This window comes from Diceros bicornis, chromosome 6 (assembly GCF_020826845.1).
Source record: "Diceros bicornis minor isolate mBicDic1 chromosome 6, mDicBic1.mat.cur, whole genome shotgun sequence".
Classification (NCBI taxonomy): Eukaryota; Metazoa; Chordata; class Mammalia; order Perissodactyla; family Rhinocerotidae; genus Diceros; species Diceros bicornis.
Genome location: NC_080745.1, coordinates 84,037,055 through 84,050,809, shown reverse-complemented (window position 1 = coordinate 84,050,809; position 13,755 = coordinate 84,037,055). Strand labels below are relative to the sequence as shown.

General features: G+C 43.4%; 1 protein-coding gene across 17 annotated transcripts in view; it reads left to right on the top strand.

The window, feature by feature from the left end:
• Positions 1–13,755, top strand: part of FGFR2 (fibroblast growth factor receptor 2) — a 105,207-nt gene that overhangs the window by 42,694 nt on the left and 48,758 nt on the right. For 9 of the 17 annotated variants that reach the window (XM_058544148.1, XM_058544146.1, XM_058544143.1 and 6 more), the window contains 2 exons: positions 4,572–4,679; positions 5,762–5,885. In XM_058544148.1, coding sequence (XP_058400131.1) covers positions 4,572–4,679; positions 5,762–5,885 — 232 coding nt within the window. Of the gene's footprint in view, positions 1–310; positions 359–4,571; positions 4,680–5,761; positions 5,886–13,755 lie in introns of all 17 variants that reach the window. The other 8 variants (XM_058544152.1, XM_058544151.1, XM_058544149.1 and 5 more) reach the window with 2 other exon arrangements.

Sequence of the window (13,755 nt, the reverse complement as noted above, 5' to 3'; positions counted from 1 at the left end):
AAAGTTCATGCTCTTATTAAACTGCTTTCTTCAAATGTGGTTCCATGTTATATAAAAACACTGTTATGATAAAGGAGAAACACAGAGAAGATAATGGCTTCCCAAGAGCATGTAAATATCAGCTGGCCCCAAATGTACTGTTGAGAGCAAGGTTGGGAGCATGATGCTGTTCTCCCAACTTCCATGACCTGTGTGAGATTTTTTTTTTGTGGTAAAATATGCATAACATAAAATTTGCCATTTATTTCCAAAACTTTTTCATCACCCCAAACAGGAACTCTCAATAATTCTCTATTCCTCTTCCCCGCAGGTCCTGGTAACTTCTAATCTACTTTCTGTCTCTATGACTTTGCCTGATGTAGGTATCTCATATAAGTGGTATCATAGGATATTTGTCCTTTTATATCTGGCTTATTTCACTTAATATGTTCAAGGTTCATCCGTGTTGTAGCATGAATCAGAACTGCATTCCTTTTTATGGCTGGATAAGATTCCATTATATGGATATACCATGTTTTGTTTATCCATTCATCTGTTGATGAACACTTGGGTTGTTTCTCCCTTTTGGCTCTTGTGAATGGTACAGCTATGAACATTGGTGTACAAGTATCTGTTTGAGTCCTTGCCTTCAATTCCTTTGGGTCTACAGGAGTGGAATTGCTGGGTTATATGGTGTTACTATGTTTAGCTTTTTGAGGAAGGTCATGAGACTTTTAAAGAGTTAAATTCAAAAGGCAGTGGATGCCCTGCCGGCAGTCTGCCTCCAGAGCACCTTTCTGAGCACCTTCAGGGAACGGGCCTCAAGAGAACAGCTTTGCATTTTGTAATTCGCTTCCCACTTTGTCTAGAGAGATCCATTGATTGTTGACTGAGTGGAGGGAAGAGTTTCTGCCACTGGTCCTAGAGGATTAGAGCTTGCCCAGCCCTGTTCTCTGGACACCTCCTGAAAAGCAAACTTCTTGGAATTTAAGCATTAAACTGGTGTTTGCCTCCACATCTGCATGGTGATAAGCAGCAGTAAGTGCCACAGCCCTTGACACATGTGAGCTCAGTTCGTGCACACACATCCAAGAGGGATGGTTTGGAGATCCCAGGAACCTGCTGACAATGGGAGTCTGGCATGGGATAGAAAGATTTTATGCATCCTAATGACTACTGGTCTATGTTGAATTGTAGTTCTTGGGGTGCCTTTATGAAGGAAGGCCAAGGTTAAAAGGGATTGCTGTCTTTCTCCATAAATTGGGCCCTGATGCTGGTGGAAGGAAGTCTTGCGAGTATTTACCATCACATGGACACAGTGTTCATTGACTTGGCACAGAGTAAAACTTTCCAACCAGCTTTTGGATGTTTATTCCACTTGTTATAGAACACCTGGGTATTTGGAAATGTCCAGATTTTTTTTGCAACGTGGAGACCAAACATCCAGGTGACAGCCTGGGTCTTTGACCTTTCACCTTTCACCTAGGTGTTTTAGTGTCATCCAAACTAAATCTGCATTCCCAGTTGTCACCTGAAGGTAGCTGAGGGTTTAATGTGCACCTTGGGAGATTTAGGTAGCAGAGGAATTCCGAAAAAACCTGTCTGGGCCACCTTTTGTCTTTGCAATGACAGGGTGTGGAATGTTGGTGGAATCCACTTTTTGTATAACAAGTAAGCGAGTTTAGGCCATTAGCTTCAATCTGCTCTGTTTCAGTATTGAAATGTTATTTTTAAAAGTCTTTAGCCAACATAGTTTTGAAGCCTTATGCTCTCTTGTTCTGTGCCTTGGCAGATGAAAAATAATGATGAATTCCACAAAGATCTGGCCATGGGCAGGAATGAAAAGAAGGAATTGTGCATGTGTCGGCTGGTGTGGGATTTCTCTCGCCCTGGCTTTCGTGTCTGGTCTGCCTGAGTTACAGATGCAGGGGTTCTGCCGCAGAGCAGCCGCTCCCCTAGGGAGGCACAGGGAGCTGTTTTATTTTACTTTTGTGTTGTGTGTGTGTGATTTCTGTTTAAATTTGAAAAGTGAAAATGACAAAAAAGTAAACAACATTTGTAACCCCACCACTTAATTATCTAAAGTATATTGCTAACAATGTGGTACATTTTCTTTCTGATTTTAGCTATGTTTATACAATCATGCTTGTAGATTCAGGTCTCTATGTACCTATAGGGTTGTGCATGTGTGTGTGTGTATTTTTTACAAAATGGAACCATGAATATACATATTTGTATTCAACCTGCTTTTATTCATTTGTCAATAACTATTAATGATATCTTACCAGGTCTGAATGTAAGAATACCTCATTCTTTTTAATGACTGTATGCTATTCTGTTGCAATGAACTATTCATTTAGGGTGAACTATATGTTATTTATAACTCTCTTTTTGACAGATTCCAGTTTTTTGCTGTTATAAACAGGGCTTGAAGCAATGATCTTGTTATGTGCCTTGAAGTTATCCTGCTGTTTTCTGTGTAGGCTAGATATCTAGAAGTGGAATTAACTGGGTTAAAAAAGAAAAAAAAGGAAAAAAAAAAGTGTTGCTAATTTTAATAGGTACTACCAAATTATTTTACAAAAAGGTTTTCCTCAATTTACGTTCCCGTTCTCCGATTGAGTCTCTATTCCCTACACCTTCACCAAGTACTCAATGACATTGATCTTTGTAATTTTTGTTAATCAGCTGGTGAATAACAGTGTCTCATTATTGTTTTAATTTGCATTTCCCTGATCCTTAATGAGGTTAAGCATCTTTTCATATGTTTATTGGGTATTTACATTCCCTCTTCTGGGAAAGCAAAGATGGTTTATGAGCATTTGACCTAAGTGGCAGAAAACTTACAGCACAAAAAAGCTGAGGATTTAGAAGAACATGTTGAAGAGGACATCTTACACTTTTGTTGGAAGGATAGTTTCTTTACTCTTAAAGTGAATCTTGGTATGGCAACAGAGTGTTTAAAAAAAACACGAAAATATCTGTGCCTATGTTCCCCATCTTCATGGAGCTACTGTTTGTCATCTCTTAGCTTGTCATTAAGCAACAACCACTAATTAATGGTAGGATGTCCCCCACCAAAGTATCAAACAGTTCCACTGTTGGTGGCTTCTAAGGGCATCCATTTGGAAAATGCCACAGCTCATGAAATTTGGGATTGGCGATATGTCAAGGAACCAAATTCTGGAGCAATGGTATAAGAAAATAAATATTAACAGCACTGCATGGGGCAGTATTGATTGAGGACCAAGGTCTCTGGAAGGGCAGCAACACCTTGTTTGGTAAATGTGTTTCTCATTGTGAAAGCATTTTATAAATATTAACTTATTAATATTTGTAGTGCATCTCCAGGAGGTAAATATGCAGGGAGCACATGCCCTTGAAGAGGGCTCTTACGTGGAATGCCATAGCCCCAACAAGAGACTGGAGCTGACCATATGCCCTAGGGTTAAAAACAGCAGCGGTATGCCGAGCTGCATGTGCCAAGATTTAATGTCTTGGGCAGAGGCAGACGATGCCCTCCCTGTGAAGTTCAGGTTTAGCTCCATTTTGAATAAGCCATGTGCCAAATCTGGATCCAGGCGCAAGAAAGACATTGACAGTTTGGATGGGGTCCAGAGACAGGCGCTAGCCATGATTAAGGGCTTATGGGCATGACATTTGAGCGGGGGCTCAAAGAACTGAACATTTACAGCAGGGCTAAATGCTGGATTACGTGGCTTGGTGACGTTAGGGCCTGTGGCTTCATCCCTAAGTTACCCTCCACGTGACTGGTTCCTCGGAGGCCAGGAGAGTCCCATTCCTGATACCCCTGAGAGCTTGGGGAGGAGGTGGGTCTCATTGTGGGCCCATCTACCTCGAGTTAAATCAAGGAGCTAGTACTTTCCTCTTCCGTGCTCTGAGGATGTGGCTCCAGGGTAGCACTCAGGGGGTCTGGATTTAGATAGAGCATTCTCATTGCACTAGAAAATTTTGCATGCACATCTTCTCCTCCTTCAGGAGGCACTTCCTAGAAGGTGCTTATCCCTCCTAAGAGGAGAACTCGCCTCTTGTTTGGGTTCTCCTACAAGTCCATGGCCCAGCCAAGAGCAGAAAGCGAGTCTTCCCCAATGTCAAGTACAGACTTGCTCCCTTGTAGATCTGATGGCTTCAGATTCATTTTACTGCCAGACATTTCACCTGTGACCATGAGACTGCATTTCCCATCATCTGCTCCGTGATGTTAGACTCTGAAACAACCTCCATGGTTGTGCAGGGGTTCAGTGACAGGCTGAAGCAAAGTAACTGTCTGCCCAGAACTCAATCTTGATTCAGCGCTTCTGCTCTGTTAAGAAGGAGTCCAGCCTTCACCCCTGTGATCCTTCGTAAGACTGTCAGTGATGAGCTGTGGTCTTGTTTTTGAACTCAGCATCAATATCTCCACTCTGCAGTAATGGCTTGTGTAGAACTGAACGCCTGACATGAAAAGTGTTGTGCTATAGCATGTTCTTATAATCCCTTACCTCTGCTGCCTCTGCTTTTCAAAGTGGACAGCTGCTCTGCCTCCTGTTTTATAAGGGAACATTCACGAGATGAAGTTCTTTATTCTCTAGTTCAGTTCCTTGAATCACTCAAGTGCTTGTGAAGGCTCTGCTGGTATTATCGGTTTTTATGTGATTAAGGCAGAAAACACTCGCAGTGCTCAGAGAATCATTCAGAAGGTCAGTTAAAATTCCTGAAATGATAGTTAAGATTAGTAGGCCCTGGCTTTTTATTTTTTCTTTCCATTTCTCCAAAGTGCCTTGTCCAAAATACCTTTAAAGAATGATTTAGATTAGGAGAGAAATATTAAAGCCTTGAACCCAAAAGATGAAATCTGCATTTTGGTCCTAGTAAGGAAAAATCATGCTTGCTTGAAAACTTGAATCTGTTAAAATATTTTCAAAGCAACGTGGGTCCATTAGAATCTAGTCTGTCTGTATGTTGACAGAACTGTGAGGAGGAATCACAATAACTTATTTTCACGTGTGTTGCTTATCTTTGGAAAGTCTCAAGGAGTTTGTAAACAGATGGCTATATGACTTAAGTTTCCTAAGGATTCATTGCTCCCATATTTGGAATTCTGAGTATATCTCTCGGAACATGTAGCATCTATTCAGCCAGCACCAGAGTCGGGGGGTGGGGTGGCGACCTACATTCCCAGCTGAAACTTCTTGAGACTTCCAGACAGCATCTGAGGGCTGTGGGGAAAGAAATGAGGGGTTTTCAAACTGGAAGGCTCCAGGAACAGTAACAGCACCTACCTTGTGGGCTCCTTGGGAGAATTAAATTAGCTAAGGCAGGAAGGGGTGCTCAGAGCACTGCCTGACATATAGTAAGTGCTCACTAGGGTTCGCTCTAGAGGGTTCCTTGGTGCTATAGGGGCTGAGGTTCCCAGTGGATGAGCGACCTGGTAGCTCACCTGTCCTGGGGCACTGATACTGTGCAGGCCTGTGTTCAGATTCCCCGGCTACTTGGCCTCTCCTGGAGGAACTCGCAAACCCATGACAGTGACAGATCCACACCACATACTCTTGTGTATCTGAACCTGTCAATATCCTTTTGCTAGATGTTCACCATGATGATAATTATTGTTTTCATTTGTCACCACTGTGAATAGTTATTATGAGGAAAATTTAGAATTCAGATGACTCTTCTCTACCTTCCTTGTCTCCTCCAACTTCTTGTTAAATCAAGAAAGCAAAGTACCTGGTATCCTGTGCTAAGTGTGTTAAATAACCACCTTTAACTTTGATCTTTTCAGGTACGAAACCAGCACTGGAGCCTCATTATGGAAAGCGTGGTCCCATCCGACAAAGGGAATTATACCTGTGTGGTAGAGAATGAGTATGGCTCCATCAATCACACCTACCACCTCGACGTCGTTGGTGAGTTTGCTTCTCCCAGAGTGGCGGCCATATGCCGGCCTGCTGTAGTGTGACTCATTTGAAATCGTGAAAGTGAGACTTGTTTCTCCCCATGATTTAAGGAGAGTTGGTTCGTTTTCATTTTTTCTAAATATGAGCTGTCATTTGAGAAGAATTCTTCTGTCATTTGACAATGTTCTGTTTCCTGATTAGCCAGGTTTTATGTGTTTTGCGTGATCCTTTTGGTTCCCAAGCGTCATCTTGTGAAAAGTGGTATGAAATGTGCTGACATTCTGGAAGCTGAGATTACTCTGAAAAATGTTAGTGTGTGCAGGGAAAGGATACAGATATGCTGTTGGAGAACTTTGTTTTTAAAAGAGAGGCAATATTATCTGAAGAAGGGCAACTGTATAATGCTGGCCGAAGAGTAAAGGAAAGAGTATTATAATGACTGAACTTACAGCAGGCTGGAGGAAGGTTAATGTCAAGGGGCCCTTTATTTCCCTTAGAAGAAAGTCATAAGACACTACAAGTTCAATGTCTGTTCCTGGAAGCTATTTCTTCTGTATAAAGGGAACTGTGTTAATGGGCTTATGAATACCTTTTAATCAAAGTACTCAGATGGTAGGCTATTTTAATTAAATATCTTAAGATCACATAGCCTGTTGTCCTGGAAACTCAAATTTCTTCCCAAGTCTGGTCTGTTACGATGGGTTTTGTCATAACTGATGAAGAAAGGATGTTTCTCTGTCTTGTCGGAGGCTTGATAACATGTGGAGCTACACCTAGGGTATGTCTCATTGTTGCAGGGGTGGTGGGCTAAGATCTTTTCTTTGTAGAAGCCATCTTTTCTCTGTCTTGTCATCTACCCTCCCTCTCAATATCGCCACCTGTTCTTGAGTCCTTGCTGTGGGTTACCTAATCAGTTTGCCCACTTCCACTTGCAGATTGCTGACTCCTGCTAAAGTCTCAGGTCAAAGCTCATCTCGATTCATTTTGCCTTAATGTGACCCTTTGTAACTCCACAAACTCCTGCCCACCCACTATGCATCTATAAACAAAGGCTTTCCTCCATCATTTTTTATGCATGTTTCCCTGGTATTCACATGTGGGCATTTCTTCCTCTCCACTAAAACAAACTCTTTTGAAGAGAGAGACCTCATAGATATTTGAATTGCCCAAAGAGCCATGAAAAAACTTTCCAAAAGCTTGATTAACCAAATTACATAGATTTGGTTAATTGAAGTCTTAGGTTAACTGAAAATTAAACAGAAAATGATTTAGATTTTCTATCAAGTTAAATTAAATCCATAAGAAACTCTGCCTTAGAAAGCATATTTCCATTTGTATGTAAGTATTCAGTGAAAAAAGTATTTGTAACATTTTGTTTTTGTTATTCAGAAGCCTTAATGTGAAATTTGATAGGTTTTTGTATGATGTAGATCCTATGGATATGTATAAAAGGCTGAGTTTGAGAGCCCTCTTTTCTCACAGAGATATTTGTGGAATGTTTCTTAGTGGGAATTACTATGTATAGATATTTTACAAAACAAACACAAAGAGAAGTAACACTCAAATATGAGAAGAAAATGGTTAACATTTATTTTGGCATTGATGTACCATAAATCCATTGATCAAAGAGTACATGACTTGAATTTCACTTTGGGCCTCACATGTCCTGAATTTGACATGAAAGTATTTCTATTTAAGGAAAGAGATTTTGGGCTAAAAGTTCTAAATACCTAATTTCGAAAATAAGTAATTTATTGTGGGAATAAAATAATTGTGCTCTAGCAGTCTTTGGGGATTTTGGCTTTGCCTAGGTCTACAAATCGTTCAGGTTGGTTGGGACCATTCCAAGAATCAGGAGTCATATCTTGGCCACTTTAGCCATGGGCTCTTGCTTACGGCAGGGGTTAGGTTGAGTTGTTATGTAAAACATTCATAAGCCCATCACCCCACCCCCGCTTTGAGCTTTCTGGCAGCTCATCTCTGTGAAGCCCAGAAATCTCTCTTAGAGTTTAGGGCTGGATTTGAATTGGGCTGCTGAATAATGGAATTGTGCTGTCTAATGTTAATCCCCTGGCAATCAGTCTTGTTGAAAAGAGCGTATGATTCAGTGGTGTAATGTAGAGGGAGCATGGAGTGTATGGAGTAATGCAGAGAAAGGCCTGATTATGTCACAAATTTGGGAGATTGCCCAGCTCAACGTGGGCCAATAATGACACAATGCTGGTTAGGAATATCCATTAAAGCTCAACCCCAATAATTTTCCAAGCCTTGAACCTTCTTTATAAATAGAAGCCAAAAGTCAGTGGAGTAGAGGACATTTTCAGGAAAGACAGAGGTGTGAAATACTCTCATCTTTGCTCAAAACCCTAGTAATTGCTTTGAGAAGCACTAATAAAATAAGAATTGAGTCAGCTAAAGAAGTCTCATGCAGACTTACAGGGTTGGCAGACAGTTGTTCTGAACATCTCAGCAAGTGGCAACAAAAGGGATTCAGCCTTGAACAATGAATTTCTGGTCGCCCACAGGTCCAAGTGTAATATATTGCTGCATGATAACAGCTTCTCAGCAACATCTCTGTTTCACAGAAAATCTGAGATTTTCCCAGCTAAAGTGAAGTCCTGTTCCTGTTCACATTCTCCGAGGTTTTATTTTTGTTGCTATGATACATAGGTTTGTAGTGCAGATATGACGAAGCATCAAACTGAGTGAGATCTTTTTATTGAAATTCTTCCTTGGAAAGGCATTCCCATAAGCACTTTAGTGTAAAAGCCATGTAATTTAAGTGACATTCTCGTGTTCTGGAATTAAACAGCAAGCCATTGTTGTGTGTGAGGGAAGTGCTTTCGTTTATGGGAGCCCTTTTAGGAGCTTGCTTGAGCCTCATTAAAATTGACACCATTACTTTTCTGCCATTTACTTGCAAGGGAAAATTCGTGTGAAGCTGGACATTTGGGTAATTGTGTCGATGATAAGATGGGCTCCCCTAAGGTAGCTGGCTCTGGGAGGTGGTAAATCTTGCCATAGTTGATCAGTGAACGAGGCAGAAGCGCTGGATTCTGATGGGGGCCCTGCCACCTCGAAGCTGCAACCTAGGATAAGTCATTTAACTTTTGGTTTCATTCTCCTTGTCTCTGAAAATGAGGGAGCAGAGACTCATTAATATTAAAGGCAGCCTGGTGTTGTGGAGAGAGTGGCAGGGCTGTCAGCCCACGCACTGGGGCACCGAGAGAATTGGGACAAATAATTGAGCTTTTCTGAGCCCCTCTCTCCTCATCAGTAAAATTGAATGGTGATACTTACCTCATTCCTCTGATGGTTGTATCAGTTTCATAGGGGCTGCTGTAACAAGTCACCACAAACTGGATTGCTTGAAACAACAGAAATTTATTCTCTCTCAATTCTAGAAGCCACAAGTGTGAAGTTAAGGTGTCAGCAGGGTTGGTTCCTTCTGGAGACTCTCAGAATCTGTTTCATGCCTCTCTTCCAGCTTCTGGTGGCTGTCGGCAGTCCTTGGCTTGTAGACGTATTACTCCAATCTCTGGCTCTGTCTTTCTGAGGCCTTCCTCTCTGTGTATGTCTCAAATCTCTCTCTGCCTTTCTCTTATAAGGATACCTGTCATTGGATTTAGGGCCCACCTTAAATCCAGGCTGATCTCATCCCAAGATCCTTAACTTAATTACAAAGACCTTGTTTCCAAATAGGGTCACATTCACAGGTTCCAGGGGTTAAGACACAGACTTATTAATTTTGGGGGAGCCACCATCGAACCCACTGTAGTAGTTATGAGGAATTAGTTGGGTTAACAGATGAAAACACTGAATTGGCACTCAGGTGGCCAGCAACAAATGCTGGTTTCCTCCCTTCCAAACCTGGATTCTTTTGTGAATTAGAAGGCATCTTTAATAGGTTTTATTAGACTCAATCAGAAGTTTTATTAAGCAAACTGAATGCCACGTTGGGACCAACAGAACTGGCCAATGGCTGACATTCACGTGTCCAGCTGAGGTTTCCACCTTTGATTGATACTGTCATTAAGGCTGTCCCAGGACTGATCTGGTTGCTGGACTTGCAGAAGAGGATCATAGAGTTTGAGGGCTCCAAGTCATTGGGTTGGCCTCCACCTCCACCTCTCATCCCATTTCACGGTTGAGGAAATTCAGATTCAGCGGGATTAGTGATTTGCTGAGGACTTGGAGGAACTCCGGAGCTGGAACTTCCATCTGGTCTTCTTGAGTCCTAGAGCAATGCTCTGTGCACCACAGGCTGACATCTCTGTTTTAGGTTTACTGTGGTGTGGACCAGCAATGACTGCCTCAGCAAGACTCTAAAAAGGGCTGCTCTTACCCCTACTCCATGTTCAGCTCTTTGTTGCAAAAAACAAAAACATGAGAGGGAGAGATGGAAGTGTTCAAAAGACCAGTTGCTCCTTCTTACTCATACAGACCCTTTCTTTGGCTTTGAATTATGAACTTTTTCTCCTTGTGGGTGTCCAGTTCTGCATTCCCAGACACCATCAGATAACTTTTGAGCTTTTCACCTGGCATTGGATATGTTGGGTGCAGAGTGCGGTGGAGGGGGAAATAATGCCTCTGGATTTGCTGAGGCAGCCATGCCTTCCCTTCTATCAATCTAACTTCCCAGAAATTTGTCCTGCAGGGGGACAAGAGCTGTAAGCGACAGACAGTGTCTCAGTGGATGGTTGGGAGCCGATCAGGGCCAAGTATCCCTTCTGGCTGGGTAGAAATCACTCAGGTCTCCTCACCAGCCCCGACTTGCTTGGCGGCAGACCAGAATGGCACTGTGGTCTAGCCCTTGACATAAATCTGCTGTAACTCGGCTCCGGACATGATGGGACACAGCCTGAAAGCACAAAGGAATCCGTCCCAGTGGTGACTCCCCCTCAGGTGTGTGTTGAGGAGGAATGAAGAGGCTTTTATTCCAAGCACTGACTGATAAGCCTGACTGTGGGGTTGACACCTGGCACTGAGCTTTTGGCAGCCCGTCCCCAGTGGGAGAAGGCGAAATTGCATGAATTGTTTACTGCTTGGGGCAGCCTCTGTCCTGGGAAGACAAAGGCTCCACTGTGATCCCTGAGCAGAAGGAAGGGACTGAGGCAAGTTAGAGTCCCTCAGACCACACTTCTCCAGTGTGGATTTTGGACTCTTTGGGTTTGGAACAAAGTAGCATTTAAATAAATGAGGAAATGTGGCCTTGTTAATTAATTGGTTTATTACACTTGGTTTATTACTGAAGCTGTCAAAATTAGGATCATTCCTGCTCACTTGCTCCTTATGGAAGTCCCTTCTCTATCCTAGTTTTCATCACACCATGGCTTCTGGACAAAGCTTTTGTTTCCTCTGTGGGGTGAGGGGTGGCTGTGGTGGTCGGTAGTGTTTAAACTACACAACACCATGTATCCGGACATTTTAATGCACTGAACACCTGACTCTTGGGTTCCAAGTTGCAGCACTTGTGCCTTTCCCTGGCCCTCACCAGGCCTCAGCTCCACAGAGCCCCTTGGGCTCCTGAATTTGAAGCGTCTTGACCTAGAGACTTCCTGGCCAGTCTCATTTGGTTTTCCATGTTCATGATCTTGCTGCCAACTGATTCTTCTCCATTTTTTGCTCTAAGTTCAAGACTTGGTGTCTGATGCCAGCTCTAGAGTTGTGAAATCTAGCTGGAGGGAGGCAGAGAGCCCCTCTATTGAGAACGGATTGAGGTGTCAGGCCAGGTAATAGGTCACAGCGAGTGCCTTTTTCAGTGGGCTTGTCTAGCTCATATAGAATCGTGGAACTGGAGAGGGAATCAAGTAGGTGGCAAAGTCCTGTTGCTGGGTTTGTGGCTTCGGCAGCCACTTCCTTCTTTTCTCCTCACCCCTGCTACCCCATCTACCCTCCCGCATCGCCACTCCGGGCCGGGTAGCACCTCTGAAGGTTCTGGTGGGAATTACATGGGAGGGCAGTTCAAATTCTGTTTCTATCCTTTGCTAGTCTATGGCCTTGGAAATCATGGAACCTCTGAGCCCCAGTTCCTTTATCTGTAAAATGGGGGTGATGACACGTTTTCCTTGTAGCACCTTTGGGAGGATGAGGTAGGAGGGCAGTGCTTGTAAATAATAGTACCACGCGATTGTTAGTTGCTGTTATTTGGTCCCACGCCTCCTCTTGTATGTCTAGACTGAGACAGGCACGTTAGGCCCAGCCCTGGTTAACGGAGTGGTCAATCTTTTCCTTTCCTTCAGGACAGAGATTTCAAAACTTCCTTTGGTAGCTACTGTCTAGTGAGCTTTTGGTTGCTACAGAGTGGCTTTTCATACCTGTTTCACAACAGGGGTTCCAGGGGGCAAAAGCTGGTCGGTGGGTGGCTGCATCACCCCAGATGTATTGACCAGCAGATAAGTGCTTTCCTGCAGGACTGGTACCAGCAAGAACTTACTCCTTCCAGGCATGGAGAACACGTGCTGTCTGTGGGTGCCAGCTCTGGGGTTGGAGCAGGCACACGCCTGCATTGATGGGGCATGTTAGAACTTTGCAATATCAGCATTTTTGCCATGTTCTCTGCAAGGTGTCAATTGCTCTCTGCCCCATGGGTGAGGAAGGAAACCTTATTGATTTAGATTCTGGCAGGCGGCCTGGCTGAGGTGGCTGGGGAGAGGGCTAATATTTGATCTCTTATCTAGTCTTTGGCATCGTCTATGGTGTGGGCAGAGAGGATGTAGAAGTGTTACAGACAAGTTAATATCTTACAGTGTTTTGTAAGAAGAAGGTCTCTTCACCAGACCTGGAGATAATTCAGGTGGGGGCACGGGGCAGGGAGAGGGCTGCTGTTCTCTGAGCACGGGCAAGCAAGCTTGGCATGAAGAGGTGAATTCATTGATGGCGGTCACAGCGCCCAGTAATGGGCTAGAACTTAGTGAGATTTCTATCAGTATGTGCTGAATTGAAATAATGGAAAAGCAGTTTAATGAGTTACTTATGTTTGGGGATTTGTGGTTCTTAACATATTGCAAATTCTGAAGCAAGCAATCTTCAATGTTTCTCTCTAAACTCACTTATTCATACAGCTTCAGTTAATGATCACCTTTTTAAACTGAAAGACCCCAGTTGGGAAGTATTATGCCAACTCTTGTTAAGCTGTGAGTGTAGAAATGCCATCATATTCTTGCCTTTTTTTGGGGGGGGGCCGTGAGGAAGATTGGCCCTGAGCTAACATCTGTTGCCAATTTTCCTCTTTTTGCTTGAGGAAGATTGTCACTGAGCTAACATCTGTGCCAGTCTTCCTCTTTTCTGTATGTGGGATGCCACCACAGCATGGCTTGATGAGCGGTGTGTAGGTCCGTGTCTGGATCCGAACCTGTGAACCCCCAGCCGCTGAAATGGAGCACGCGAACTTAACCACTACGCCACCAAGCCGGCCCCCATCTTCTTGCCTTTTTAAATGATGCATCTACCAGTTTGCTTTTATGGATTACCCCTCCCTTAGAACACCCCACTGCTGTATTCATGGTTTTTGTGTCTGGTTTATTTTCACAGTCGAGGAGAAGGTAGGGCAGAAGTGACCTAGTGTTGTAACAGGGATGTGCTTCCAACTTAGAGGGCAAGTTTGAGTTGGAGAGGTGGCTTCTGGAGTCACTGTCACATCTTTTACCATAGTGGATCAAATGCGGGTTGCGGGATGGGGAAGAGGTGGCTGAGGGTGAGTGATTGGTGTTCCTGTGGGGGAGGTTTTCTGATTCTTTCTGAGAGGAGAGAGGTGAGGATGTGAGAGCATCACTGCCTTGGTTTGGAGGGAGAGTACAGAACAGAGCCCTCAGGCAGGGATGATCTCTGTTTATCGTATTGTAATGATTAATCCTATCTATGGCGCAGCCTGTACTTG